This window comes from Felis catus, chromosome X (assembly GCF_018350175.1).
Source record: "Felis catus isolate Fca126 chromosome X, F.catus_Fca126_mat1.0, whole genome shotgun sequence".
NCBI classification, from domain to species: Eukaryota; Metazoa; Chordata; class Mammalia; order Carnivora; family Felidae; genus Felis; species Felis catus.
In genome coordinates this window covers 125,796,970-125,811,072 of record NC_058386.1, presented here as the reverse complement: position 1 = coordinate 125,811,072, position 14,103 = coordinate 125,796,970, and the positions used below count along the sequence as shown (strand labels likewise).

Below are 14,103 nucleotides of genomic sequence, written 5' to 3'. Positions count from 1 at the left end.
TCTCGCCTGCCCGTGGGGAGTCGAATCGCAGGCCTGTCAGGCCATGTCCACACGCTGGGTCTCCTTTTTGTCCCGGGGTGTTCGTTGGGCCTTTCGTGGCGCCCTCAGCATGTGTCTGCTTGCCAGCGAGTGTGACTCTTCGGCCAGGGATGGATGCACCTGGCACCTGTCCTTGCGTGGGTGTGGGTGACAGGAGGGAGCCAGGCAGTGATGAGCGGCCACGGGGGGAGGAAAGAAGGATGTGTGAGGCAGGGGACAGACGAGACCGAATGATAGAGGCTCACCCAGCTTAAGCAGGGACATGGCGGGGGAGGGCGGGGAGGAGGAGACCCTCTGGAAGGAGAAGGGGATTCAACACAGGGTCAAAACCCGCCCCCCTACCACCGAGCCCTAGCGCCCACCCACACGCGCCACCCACTCCCACTCCCCACCCACAAAGGCCACCCTCACGCACGCTCTACCCACACCCCTATGCCCGTTCCCACCCACCCACACTCACATGCCCCCAGCCCTCACCCCTGCCACCCTCGTGGGCACCTACCTCCCACGTCCCCCCCAACCGCTGCTTGTATAGAAAGGACGGGCTTTCTTCCACGGTGGCCTGAGTTGCCCCGGCGCTGGGCCCCCGCTTCCTCTGCTTCCCACTCGACGCGCTTGTGCGAGCACTCTGAACACAGCCTGGCACAGTCGCCCTTCGGCAAACCGGAGCGGCTCTCTGTTCCTGCTTTGTGGCTATTCGCAGTAACAGCCATCAGGCCACCCAGCCCAGAAAGCTCCATGGCCCCAAGCCCCCCAGTGTCGCCCTCCAAGTAGGTGATGGCATCGCGAGCTGCCCAGCGGGCCTCCCTGCCCCCGGCTGCCCCTCCACACGCAACCGTTTTGAAATCTTTCTCAACTACAGAAAAGCATACAGCCGTCCGACCTCGCTTTTGGCCTGTTGGCCTCGGCGTCTCTCCCCTAAAAAGGCAGGTCCGAAGCCGCCTGCGCACACCCATCCCTGACCCCATTCTATTCCTTCCCTTGTGGGCGGATTTGGGTTTGTCATCCTGATGCCCGTTTTCTCCTACTGATACCCTTAATGAGCACAAGTGTTTCCATACGCCACACGCACGAGCGAGCCCGATTCTTTGATCGATTCTACCCACGGCACATCCTTGGGCTGTTTCCCCGCATTGGCCATTGTGACACGATGCTGCTGACACCCCAGCGGCCAGAAGGGGCATCTTCCCAAATGCTTATGGCTTGCTTCGGGCTCCCTCTTCCGTGAGTGTTGGTTTTCCTGTTGAGTTGTTTGTATTATTGTTTTGTTGGAAATCTTCTGTGTAACGCTCTGGATAGTCCTTTATCGGTTCTATGCTTGTAAGGATCTTCTCACAGCCGATCTTCTCTTTTCACCGTGCTTATGTCTTTTGTTCAAATTTATGTCTTTTCCATTCTTGCTTGTCTGTTTTGTAATCTTAAGAATTGCTTCTCTGTTGCAACATCATTGACATTGTTCTCTCGCCTCCAAGGTAGGCGATTTTGCTTTGTCCATTTAGGACTTTGATCCATTTTGGATCGTCTGTCGGGGGCTTGGAGTGTGGGCAGCAGGGGAGGAGCGGGAGTGGGTCCCGGGTGTCTCCGTGGGGACAGTCTCTGGCGTGTGTGCACGTTTGCGTGTGACCCGAGGAGGGGAATCTGAGGGCAAGCCGGCCTCGTTTCGGACAATGTTGAGGCTGGTGTGCACGACTTTCTCTAACTCGAGATGGCAGGATGAGGGCAGGGCTCGAGGCAGGACGAGAAGAGGTCTTAACACAACACTGGGTCCTCACTGTGTGCCTGCCCCCGAGATACTCTGCCCATCCCCCACACTTCCGTAGCCCGCCGGTGGCTCTCACCCCCTGTGGGAGGGGCTCATTTCTTACTTGTCACCGGCTGTCTCTGCCCCGCTTACCTTCATTGGCTTGGGGGGCCCACCCTGCGTGAGGAAGGGGAAAGAGAGGAGGCTGAAGGAACACGCGGGTCAAAGGGAAGGCTGCTGGGCTGCCCAGGCGTCACTCTGATGACTCATGACCCATCTCTGCGGGTGCCCATCCTCCTCGTGACATCCCAGCCCACCCCGCATTCCCCTCCCCACTGTCTGGGCCCAGTTTCCATAGCAACGCTGCAGCCGGAAAACCAACAGATTCCAGGGAGAAAGACATTCCTGCATTTCTCAGTGTCACCTGAGCATCCTGTTGCACACTTGTGGCTCTGCTCCAGGAGTTCCGGGGAGACACTTACCCCTTGGAGATCCCGAGGACACCCCAGCCCTGTTGCATTTTAGGGAAGCACTTGACTTAAGGGCGCTGGGGCGCTGGGAAGCGTCCGAAACAAAAAGCCCCACTTTGGAGCGGTTGCTAATTTCTGTGGTGCAAGTACTCCCATCACGGCCACCAGCGTGATGTCGCTGAACACGGAAAGAGATGCAGGTCCCGCGCCATTATATAGGATGTCCTCTTTCCAGACACGCGACGCATTAGGAACCCTGAGAGTGCAAACAGGAAAGGGTAGGAAGATCATTAGACATTCGTGAGCTTGGAGTACTGGCTGCCTTTGCTTGTAATATAATTCATTCCGTTGTAAGATTAGTTCATCAAAATGGCGATAACGGCTGTGTTTAACAAGGGGCTTGCAAATTTCCTGGCAGCTTCACAGTCAACTCTGCTAAGGGCTCCAGGGCCGTTCCTGCCATCCCTGTGTCTACAGGCTTTCCCAGACGGCCCTTTCCTCGCCTTTCCAATGCACACCTGCAGCGGGCCTCTCCCCTGCGCGCTCAGCCTTGACCCTGCAGCCTCTCGGGCTGTACCCGCCACATTCGCACACTTACCATTAGTTGCAAACCAATACCTTCTTGGCTGGTTTTTGTTTTCTTCTTTATGATTTTCTGTGTTTTTCGAATGCTCTGCAATGAACCTGCGTTTCTTTGATGATTAGACCCGACTGATTAAAAAAATCTTTTCTGACTATGGAGAGTTTGGGGAGAGGGAGACCTAAATACTGAGATTATTATTTACAAGGACATAATCAAGTAGCAGGTAGGTAATTATTTGGGCTCCATGGCTCAGAGGAGCCACTGGTTGGCCAGGGGGCCCTAGGACTCCCTGTGCTTCCTAAGACGGCCTTCTCCTTGGAATGACAGCCGGGGCTTGATCTGTTACGCGGCAGCCAGAAGACACGATTTTGCAGTTGGGTTGGGCGTCTGTGTGAAGAACCCCATCCCCCTGAGACACCCAGGGACAGAGGTGGCACTGTGGGAGTTCGGAGACTGGGACCTGTGCCCAAGTGCGGCCCCTCCCCCCTCTTCTTGCTGAACCTCTGTCCTTGCACGGGTGCTGGGTCCGTGGGCCCTGCACTCTCCGTGCTGCCTTCACTTCCCCTTGCAAACCAGCCTCCCCTCTCCTTTCTCCTGATGCGGGGCGGCCAGGTGCCCCTGCTCGGGGAGCCTTCCCTACCCCCTTCCTAGATGGGGTGTGGCGGGCCCTGTGCTTCCTTGGTAGCAAAGGTCTGCTTCAGTGGCGACCCGCTGGATGTGGCCATTTGCAGTACCCCCACTAGTGCGTGTGCTCCCTTCCGTGAGCTGCCGCCGCCATTTCCCCTCCTTCTGGAACTGCTTCCCCATCCGCACCCTCCGCCCCTCACTGGCCTCGTGGCACGTGTCCTGAACTCTGTCCGTGTCTGTTGGGGCCTCGTCCTGAACTCTGTCCGTGTCTGTTGGGGCCTCAGCCAGGGCCCAGCACACCCAGGCTGCTGCAGAAAACGAGCAGAAACAAGCGGCCAGGCTGGGCCCGGCCCTTTGCCCCCCGTTGCCTTGAGGGCACACCTTGCTCCGCCCAGCGGAGCCCAGAGAGCACTCCGCCCTCCGCCCACCACCCACCACCCACCACTGGGGGTCTCTTCCTGGAAGGCTGCAGCAGCCCAGCCTCCTTGAACACCGCCCCCAACTCTGACCACTACAGAGTTCCCTCCCTTCTGCTACCTCAGTTTCCTCATCTGCAAAATGGTGGTTGGGGTCAGGATTCCGGGGGAGACGCACATCAAGGCACCGGAGAAATGGTGATGGTCTTGTAAGGGTCGCTTCCTTGGCACCTCCCTTAGGTTGCCTTGCAGTGTCAGGAGGGAGGCTCTGTGTGTCACCTTCTCTCTTCAGCAAGTCTGTCATTGCCTTGACGACACAGATCCTGTCCTTCGTGTCTGCGTGCTCTTTCCAGCCCTCCGGCCCGAGGCCATTTATTGACTGACTCCCGTTGGGAGAGGAATCAAGGTCTTCCTCCAGCCTTGCTGTCAGATGAGCTTCTAGACACCAGCTCTGGCCTGAGTACTGCCCGAAGGAGTGAGGAGGACGGAGGAGTGGGTGGCTTCTGCTGGAGGAGGGCCGGGGCGTGTTCCAGGGCGAGGGCAGAGCCCCCAGACCCAGTGCACGGTCGCCGGGGCTCCCCGAGCCCCGGACGGCACCGTGTAGGGCAGGGCGAAGGGGGCTCACTTGGGAATGAGGGTGGAGAGCCCACCCGCCACCGGTGGCAGGTGGCGGAGAGCGGGGCGGGGCTCGCCGCGTGCTCACGGGGGCGTGTCTCTGCCGCAGGTGAACGGGAAGGAGCTCTCCAAGCTGTCTCAGGAGCAAACCCTGGAGGCCCTGCGCTCCTCCAAGGAGCCCCTAGTGATCCAGGTGCTGAGACGCAGCCCCCGCCTCCGGGGGGACAGCTCGTGCCATGACCTGCAGCTGGTGGACAGTGGCACTCAGACCGACATCACCTTTGAGCATATCATGGCGCTGGGCAAGCTGCGCCCGCCCACCCCGCCCATGGTCATCCTGGAGCCGTACGTCCTGTCTGAGCTGTGAGTCGCCCTCAGGAGGGCCCCGGGCCCTGCCTCCAGAGAGGGCACGCCACCCAGACGCTGCCTTGCCGCAGCTCTGGGCACGGCAGGGAGACCCCGACTGGCCTGTCCTCTCAGGCGGGAAGCAGGCTCCTTGGCCTCCAGAGCTGACTGTGGCATCCACGGGCTCAGAAATTTCTAGGCTTCTAGCCTCAGGCTGGACAGCAGCCGGTGAAGGGACCAGGGGAGGCTGACATACAGGTTCCCTGTGGTAGCTACCCCAGGGCCAGGGGACTTTGCTGCCTCGGCCCTTCCTTCTTCCTCCTCTGTCCCCCTCTGCCGTCCATTGTCTTCTGCCTCTCAAGCCTCCCTCTCTGAATCTTCCACCATCCTGGTCTGTCCCATCCATCTCTTCGGCTTCTTTCTGGCCCGCTCAGAAGAAGGGCCTCTTGTCCAGGCCCGTGGCTCACTCCGCTAATCGAAACCCGGGCTGCAGGGAGGTAGTCCCGGGATCCCCTCCTCTGCCGAGAGCGAGGCCCCTGGCCGCCAGCAGCCACGCTTAGCCTTGGGGCCAGGAGGGCTGCCCCTGGAGGTAGAGCGGGCCCTCCTGCCCTCCCCAGCAGTCCTCTGGGGCCTGGATAACTCCTGGGGGCGTTGCATGAGCGGGGCCAGTGCCAGGTGGGAGGGACACCTGTAGTCTGGAGAAGGTGGTACCCTGTCGGCCGGTGGGGGCTGGGCGACGGGGTGGGGTGGGGTGGGGAGAGGTAGGCATGCCTGTGTCCTCAGTGCAGTCCCCTGCACACTCCTGTCCAAGAAGCATTCCCGGCCTTTGCATGGATGCATGTAGCTCAGAAGCAGGGGCTCCGTGCTGAGCGCGCTGGGACCGGCCAGCCTGGGGGCTGAGGCTAGGGCATGAGAAGACCAGATGGTTGGCCTGACCCCCCTTCTCCTGGGCAGCCCCCCCATCAGCCATGAGTATTATGACCCAGCGGAGTTCATGGAGGGCGGCCCACAGGAGGCAGACCGTATGGACGAGCTGGAGTATGAGGTGAGCCAGGCGGCCAGGCCGGGACAGGGCCCACAGCCAGCTCCAGGGGCCAGCCCCGGGACGGCTGTCTGTAGCCCGGCTCAGGCCTGGCTCCTGTTGTCTGCAGGCGGCCGAGCCTTGTGGCCCTTGCCCACGCGCGACTGGTGACTCAGGCTCACGGGCCAGGTTGGGTCAGGTTGGACTGAGTCGGGGAGGGCACGGGAGAGGTCCCTCAGCCAGTCCATGTCAGCGAGTGTGTGTCCCACGCATGTCCGTGTCCCGTGCGTCCCGTGTGTCTTGTGTGTGTCTGGGCATTTCCCGGTGGGGTAGGCCGTGGCACACTCGCGCCCCTGGGGATGGCAAGAGAGACCCTCTGAGTCGGAGGCTGGAAGCTTGGCTCAGGTGATGTGACGCTGCTGGGGGTGGGGCTGGGCCGTGGGGCTGGGCTGCGGCTGCCGGCCGTGCAGCACGCCTCCGCGCTCACACGTTCTGGGGGCTTCCTTCCTCCTCGCCCCCCATTCCCTGCGTGGCAGGAGGTGGAGCTGTATAAGACCAGCCACCGGGACAAGCTAGGCCTGATGGTTTGCTACCGCACGGACGATGAGGAGGACCTGGGCATCTATGTTGGAGAGGTACGAAGGCGGGGCGCAGGAGTAGAGTGTTCTAGGAGGCGGTGGAGCCCCACGCCTCCTCCCTGTGTGCCAGGACATCAGGGCCAGACTCTGATGGTGTCCACCTGCACGGCACCAGCAGCGGGGGGAGGCACCGTGGTGGCGGGTGCTGACGCAGGGTCTGGCACGTGGAGAGTCCCCGCGCCTACCCCTGTGGCCTGTCCTTGCCGCCCAGGGCACTGAGGCTGCGCATAAAGAGCCGACCGACCGCTGGGGATGGGGCCTGCTTAGCATCACATAGGGCAGCTGATGGCTTCCGTGTGTGTTCATCCCGGCAGCCCTCCCCAGGAGAGGGATGGGGACAGTGATGGGGACAGTGAGCGAGGCCGAAGTCCCAGCCAGGCTTTGTTCCCCTCCCACGCCCTGCAGCCAGCCTCTCCTGGTACTCACGGGATCCTTCTTCCCCACCGGCCCGTGGCAGATGTCTGTGTGTCCGCAGGAGGGTGGATGGCTCCCCAGCTGCCCCCCACGTGCTGGTAGCGCTCTGATCAAGTCAGCCTCCGTATGACTGTCTGACTGTCCACCAAGCCCCAGGGCTGATATTTTGGTGTGGACGTATGCAAGGGAAAGTGTCCGGCTGCCGCCATTTACCCAGCCAGTGACAGGTTTCCATGCAAAAAGAGTATACGAGTGCCAGCTGGGGGCATGGGCCTGGGCCTGGGGGTGGTGGCCAGGGGCTGGGAAGCTCTCGGCTGGCAAGTTCGCGGCTCGTGCTGGGGAGCGGTGACTAGCCCAAGACCCAGTTTTGTTCCTGCCTCCTGGAGCTTGGAAGCTTCTGGTCTGAGCTGCAGACGGAGCAAGCAAGGAGGAGGCTTCAGTTTGCTTTGGGGGTTTGGGGGTCCCCAAGGTGAGGCTGCCCCTTGCTACCCAAAGGGAACCTTAGCGAAGCGTGCCGGGCCACCGTGATGCATCTGCCTTGCAGGTGAATCCCAACAGCATTGCAGCCAAAGACGGCCGGATCCGCGAGGGCGACCGGATCATCCAGGTGAGCAGGGCCGGCAGGCCTGACCGAGGCCTCGCTGCCCTGGCCGCCCAGCTACCGGTCCATAGCCAGCCCCAGCTCTCTCCCGCTGTGCCTGAAACCAGGGAGAGAGCTGGGTCTCCTCCCTCTCCTGTACTGCTGCCCCTGGTGGCTCCCGTGTGCTCATGGGATCTGCTGGCATTGAGGAGGGCCTGTGCCGCTCTGTCACCTAGTCAGCCTCTCCATCCATCCTGCAGGCATGAGCAACCCCCCCCCCCCCCGCCCCACGCCACATTGTCCTCGGGGCACAAGTGCTCTTGCACGGGCCGGGCTGTCCTGGTCCTGAGCACCTTCCAGCCAGTTTCCATCCTGTCAGAGCTCCAGAGCCTTTCCTGGCTCACGGTGCTCTGCCTGGAGCTCCCTGCGAGGGCATCCGTGCAGTTCGGCCGGGGCCCGTGCCACAGCCAGCCCTGGCGTTCTTGTTGACGGTCCCTTGGCTTGTCACAGATAAATGGCGTGGACGTCCAGAACCGGGAAGAGGCGGTGGCCATTCTGAGCCAGGAGGAGAACACCAACATCTCGCTGCTGGTGGCCCGGCCTGAGAGCCAGGTGTGTGTGCCCGGTGGGATACTGTGGGACCCCTGGCATTGGGCTTCTGCCTTGGAAGCTGCTGATCTGTGACAAGGGCGAAGATATGCCAGCGGCCCGGCCCCGCTGGAGGGTGGGTAGTGTCTTTGGGGCGCGTCTGCCCTTCCGGCCTCGGATGGCTGAGTGTTCACCTTCACTGAGACCAGGAGGCCGGGTGTGAGGCCTAGAGGCCGCTGTGGGGGGCGGTGTCTGGGGAGGTCCTTAAAGCAGAGGGGACAGCACGGGCCTGTCTCTGCAGCTGGCAAAGCGGTGGAAGGACAGTGACCGGGATGACTTTCTGGATGACTTTGGCTCTGAGCATGAGGGGGAGCTGCGCGCACGGAAGCTGAAACCCCCCGCTGCCCAGCAGGTGAGGAAGGAGGCCCGAGGCGGGTCGCGGGGAGGGCAGATGGGAGGCCGGGGGGGGGGGGGGGGGGTGGAGGGGGGCGGGGGGGGGCTGGACCCAAAGGCCCTTCCGACCCTCCGACCCTCCGGCCTCCGTGGGCCGCACGCTGAGTGGGGCTCGTCTTTCTGCCCCAGCTTGGCAACGAAGAGGAGAAAGGGGTCCCCGATGTGGGCACGGGCCTGAGCAACAGCCAGGAGCTGGACAGTGGGGTGGGCCGCACCGACGAGAGCACCCGCACCGAGGAGAGCTCCGAGCACGACCTGCTGGGCGACGAGCCCGCCAGCGCCGCCGACACCCCCGGGGCCCTGCGCAAGAGCCGTGACCTGCACTTCAGCATGGACTCCCTGCTGGCCGAGGGGGCGGCGCTGGGCGGGGGCGACCTCCCGGGCCTCACGGAGGAGGAGTACGAGCGCTACCGCGAGCTGCTGGAGATCAAGGGCCACCTGGAGAACGGCAACCAGCTGGGCCTCCTCTTCCCCAGGGCGTCTGGCGGCGGCAACAGCGCCCTGGATGTGAACCGCAACGAGAGCTTGGGCCACGAGATGGCCATGCTGGAGGAGGAGCTGCGACACCTGGAGTTCAAGTGCCGCAACATCCTGCGGGCGCAGAAGATGCAGCAGCTGCGCGAGCGCTGCATGAAGGCCTGGCTGCTGGAGGAGGAGGGTCTCTATGACCTGGGGGCCGGCGAGCCCAAGAAGCACGAGCTGTCGGACATCTCCGAGCTGCCAGAGAAGTCGGACAAGGACAGCACCAGCGCCTACAACACCGGGGAGAGCTGCCGCAGCACCCCGCTGCTCGCAGAGCCCCTGCCGGAGAGCCCCCTGCGGCGGGCCGCCGCCGGCAACTCCAACTTGAACCGGACCCCTCCCGGCCCCGCCGGCCCCACCCACCCCAAGGCAGCCCCTCCGCAGGGGAGCCCCGCCAAGTTCCGATCTCTCTCCCGGGATCCCGAGCTGGGCCGGAGACCGCACTCGGAGGAGCGAGTCCGCCGGAGCCCCAAGCCGGGCGTGACCCTGGAGCGCGTGGGCCCTGAAGGCAGCCCTTACCTCTCGCGGCGCCACCGCGGCCAGGGCCAAGAGAGCGAGCACTACCACAGCTGTGTGCAGCTGGCCCCCGCCGCGCGGCCTGGAAGAGCTGGGCCACGGGCCCCTCACTCTGGCCGGCGGCCCCCGGGTGGGCGGGGCAGCGGCGGCCACCGAAGCCCCCCGCATGGAGTGGAAGGTCAAGGTGCGCAGCGATGGGACCCGCTATGTGGCCAAGCGGCCGGTGCGCGATCGCCTCCTCAAAGCCCGGGCCCTGAAGATCCGGGAGGAGCGCAGCGGCATGACCACCGACGACGATGCGGTGAGCGAGATGAAGATGGGCCGCTACTGGAGCAAGGAGGAGCGGAAGCAGCACCTGATCCGGGCCCGGGAGCAGCGGAAGCGGCGCGAGTTCATGATGCAGAGCCGGCTGGAGTGCCTGCGGGAGCAGCAGAACGGCGACAGCAAGGCCGAGCTCAACATCATTGCCTTGAGCCACCGCAAAACCATGAAGAAGCGGAACAAGAAGATCCTGGACAACTGGATCACCATCCAGGAGATGCTGGCCCACGGCACTCGCTCCGCCGACGGCAAGCGGGTCTACAACCCTCTGCTCTCCGTCACCACTGTCTGAGCCCCGCTGTGCTCCGGGGCAGGCCTTCTGCCCCCCCCCCCCCCAGGTCCAGGGAGCCTCCCAAGACCCTGTCCCCTGCTCTCCCTTAGAATCTAGTGTGTGTCTGTGTGTACGCACGGCGTGTGTGCACCTGTCTTTGTGTGTGTGCACAGGACCTTGTTGCCAGAGAGAAGCCCCCGAGGAGAAGGGATGCCTCTCTCCACCGGCTACTTCCTGCTCTCCAAGCACAGCGGCCTCGTCGCCAGCTGGCACGGGGGACACCCTTTCCGCTGTGTGCTGGCCACGTGTGCCTAACGCGAGCGCAGGCACACGCACGCGCACACGCAGTCCCCTCTCCGGAGCTCTCGGCGTGGGTACTTGGGGACGGGAAAGGACTGAAAAGGAGAGACGAAGAGGACTGTCCTAAGCACAAGAGAATGCCTGGCTGTGAAGCTGAGCACGGCCTCGCCCCCTGCCGGGAGACTTGGTTATTTGTAGACAAAGGCACCCCTGAGTTTTGTGGTTTTTCTCCCTTTCTGTGCTTGCCGGTTGTTGTTTTTCTGTTTTGTGGACTTGCCCTGGGGGCTGGCGGCTCCTTCAGGCGGCCTGACAAAGCGGAACCCCCAGTGATGGCTGGGAAGGAGGTGGGTGGGGGGGGAAGGAAGAGAGGGAGGGCTGGGGCAGGGGGAGGGAAGGGTCGGGGAAGAAGGGGAGAAGGGGAAGCAGCTTTCTTGGTGGTCTCCGCCGTGAGGTGTGGGGATGGGCAGCCTTCGATGCGGCCTGCGAGGCCCACTCTGGAGCCCACGTCCTTCCCCGATGACCGAGGGAGAGCCAAGATGGAAGTAGCAGTGGAAGAACTCAGTGACAAGACCCATGCTGACCTTAGGGAGCGGCCGCACCCAAGAGGGACGGGCCAGCCGGGTTGCCTGGGGAGAAGACGCTCCCCAAGTGTGGACCCGGCCCAGGCCTCGGGGCCATCCCGGCTCAGAGAGCCTCCGACCGGAGGCACACAGGCTGCCTGCCCCTGCCCCCCCATTGGCATTGGGAGAATAAAGTAAGCTGCCTTTTTGAGGTGACTCCTGGTCTCTCTGTGTTCATTCTTGTTGGCCAGGAGACGGGAAGAAGGTTTTGGGGGCGGGCACGGGCAAGGCAGGGGCCAATTGAAAGCTATGCTCTGTGCCTTCTCGGTGTGTCACTGAGGAACGGCAAGGTCTTCTGAAGTCCATCGTGTACTCTGGGAGCACACACGACAGTCACCTGAATTATTTCGGAAGTGTGACGTGGTCACAGGGATGGCGCCCAGATGCAGGAAGGATGGCAGAGGACTGGCTTAGCGCCGGGCAGGGCCTGCCTCCAGCACGTGGGTGAGGCCGGCACTAGGTGGTCTAGTGGAACCCTTGAGAAGTGGGCTTCCCCCCCCCCCCCCCCCCCCCCCCCCCCCCCCCCCCCCCCCCCGCCAGCTCAGGAAGCACTCTAGAAGAGGGAAGGAGCTGGGAAGCTCTTTTTGAAGTATATTTATTTTGAGAGAGAGCGCACGCAAGTGGGGAAAGGGCAGAGAGAGGGAATCCCAAGGCTCCACACCATCAGCACAGAACCCGATGCAGGGTTCAAACTTACAAACTGTGAGATCAAGACCTAAGCCAAAACCAAGAGTCGGATGCTTCACCAACCGAGCCCCCCAGGTGTCCCAGAGCTGGGAAGTTCTAGAAGGCACAAACTCCTCTCCTTATTTGGGGACCCCCACGGGGCCTAGTACGGAGCTTGCTGAGTAAAGGTCTTTTGGCCACATGGGTGAACATCTGGGTGGTCAGAGGCCCCTTCCATGTTGGGAACTCCCAGAGGGGCAGCTAGATGTTCGTGGTTCCGTTCAGTGCAGCAACTGGGCGTGTGCTAAGTGCCGGGTGGGGGACCAGGGCCCCAAAGACCGCAACTCCGGGGGCCCCAGCTCGTCTTGTGTGCAGTGCCCCCTGGGGTGGGCAGCACAGCAGTGAAGGAGCGGTCTCCCAAGCACACGCAGGACACTGCCAGCAGCCGAAGCGCACAAGGAGGCATTAAAATTGTATTGAAACATCAGTGTAGGCCTCTCATTAATCCCCCTGATTGACTGAGATGGGTATGAGCGGGAAATCCCAGTGTTTCCAGAAGCCACCTGCTCTGTGGGAAAGGCTGGGCCCTGAGGGCGGGCCACAGCTGGGGGTGGCGGGGGAGAAGGCCCGGTCCATCACACCGCAGGCCTGGAACCCCAGCACATGGGGAGGGAGGAAAGGGCTTGTTGGTGAAAAGGGGCAGATGGGAAAGGAAGGGGTTGGGGCTGGGGACAGGCTTTCTCAGCCCTCCTAGGCCTCTGGAGCCCAGCACTAGGCACATCTGTTCTGCAGAGGGGCCAACTGGGCCCCAAGCAGGCCCCATAGAGGATGGGGCCCCGAAAGCCTGGCCCCGGCTGCGGGAAAACTGGCTGGAAGCCAACTGGAGACTGGGGCCAACCTCTCTGGCTGCTGAGGGACTCACTTTGATGGCTCTAAAGGCACCCCATTTTTGTCTGGGAGGAGAGAGTGCCGGAGGCCCAGTGTTCTTGGGACGTGGGCCAGGACAGGCCCATAAACTGTGTGGAGTCCCTTGCCACGTGGAAGCTGGCACCAGGGGTCCTGGGAGAGGTGGCGCCAGGAGGGCCAGCAACCCTTAGCTATTGCTGCCCTGGAACGGACGTCACGTTTGGGTCCTATTGCCGTGGAGCAGAATCAAAGAGCCACCGGGCAGCCACAAGCGGCCACTGTTCGCCCTGCGTGCCTGGCACAGGCTGTTGGCAGAACCCCTCCCCCTTCACCCCTCGGCAAGGTGGGGGAGCAGCAATCCCTGCCAGCAGGCGCCCCCCGAGCCCCCCACCGCTGGTTTCCCGGAAGTTCGGGAAGCCCATCAGCCAGCGGTCCTAGCCTTGCCTGACCCTCGGGGGACTCTCGGCCCCAAGTCTCCTGCTGCACCCCTGCTTCTGGGAAGGAGTCAGCCCTTCCCCACAGCCTCCATTCCTGTCACTTTGTCCCCACCCACTTCGAGGACTGAGAGTCAAGGAGCGGGGAGAGGCTGGTGTCCCCTAGCCCGAAGGAGGTCCCCAGGCAGTCCCAGGTCACAAGCCACCCTCCACACACCAGGGCCCTCCCAGTGCCACAGAGCACTAGGTGCTCAGGGGAGACGGGGCACTGAGACGAGATGCAGGACGAACTGGAAGAGGCGAGATTGGCTCCTCAGAGACGTGGGGACTCACGTCACCTTTCCTTCCACTTTCCTGTGCCTTCTACGCGTCCCGCTGGACACCACGAAGGGAGAGCACAGGGGGAGGCAACACGGAGGTGGGGTGCGGGACCTGGAGGGACCACCCTGCCGCCCGCCGCCAGGTGCAGCGGCCTTAGCCGCACCAGCGAGTAGGGGGGCCCACGACGCCCCACGGCAACAGCGCGGGAGGTACGCGCTCGGGAGCGTGGCTCGAGCCTGGGGCTCCGCGCAGGTGGCGCTGCACCTACGTGTGCTGCTGACTGCCACGTTCCAGGGAAGCCAGCCACGGCCCCTGACTTTCTCTGGGCAGCTGCCCTTCTGCTGGCAGGTCACTGGGCCCTCTCCCAGGCGGGCCACAGAGACCCTGCCGTGCAGCGGCCAGGTGAGGGCGGGAGAGAACGAGGCCGTCCCCTCTGCCAGAAGACAGCAGGTGCTGGGTAGAAGCGCAACCCCACGGCCTGCCCAAACCTATGCGGGCAGCTGGGAGAGGCAGAAGGCAGACACCGTGGGCACCGGGCAGGGAAAACCCATCTGGGGCCAAGGAAGGACAGCCTGCGACAGCAGAGCGAGGCCCCAGCCAGTGCCTGCGCCGTCCAGGTGGCTAAGGGGACCGGTGGCCCAGCTCTGCGCATGTGCAGAAGGCACGACAACGCAAGTCGGGAGCCCACGTCCTGAA

General features: G+C 63.1%; 1 protein-coding gene across 1 annotated transcript in view; it reads left to right on the top strand.

Moving 5' to 3' along the window:
• Positions 1-10,811, top strand: part of PDZD4 (PDZ domain containing 4) — a 31,868-nt gene extending 21,057 nt beyond the window's left edge. Inside the window, 8 exon segments of the mRNA XM_023249056.2 lie at positions 4,601-4,854; positions 5,791-5,881; positions 6,394-6,492; positions 7,454-7,516; positions 8,000-8,101; positions 8,379-8,489; positions 8,660-9,643; positions 9,645-10,811. Coding sequence (XP_023104824.2) covers positions 4,601-4,854; positions 5,791-5,881; positions 6,394-6,492; positions 7,454-7,516; positions 8,000-8,101; positions 8,379-8,489; positions 8,660-9,643; positions 9,645-10,181 — 2,241 coding nt within the window. The 3' untranslated portion in view covers positions 10,182-10,811.
• The last annotated feature ends 3,292 nt before the right edge of the window (positions 10,812-14,103 follow it).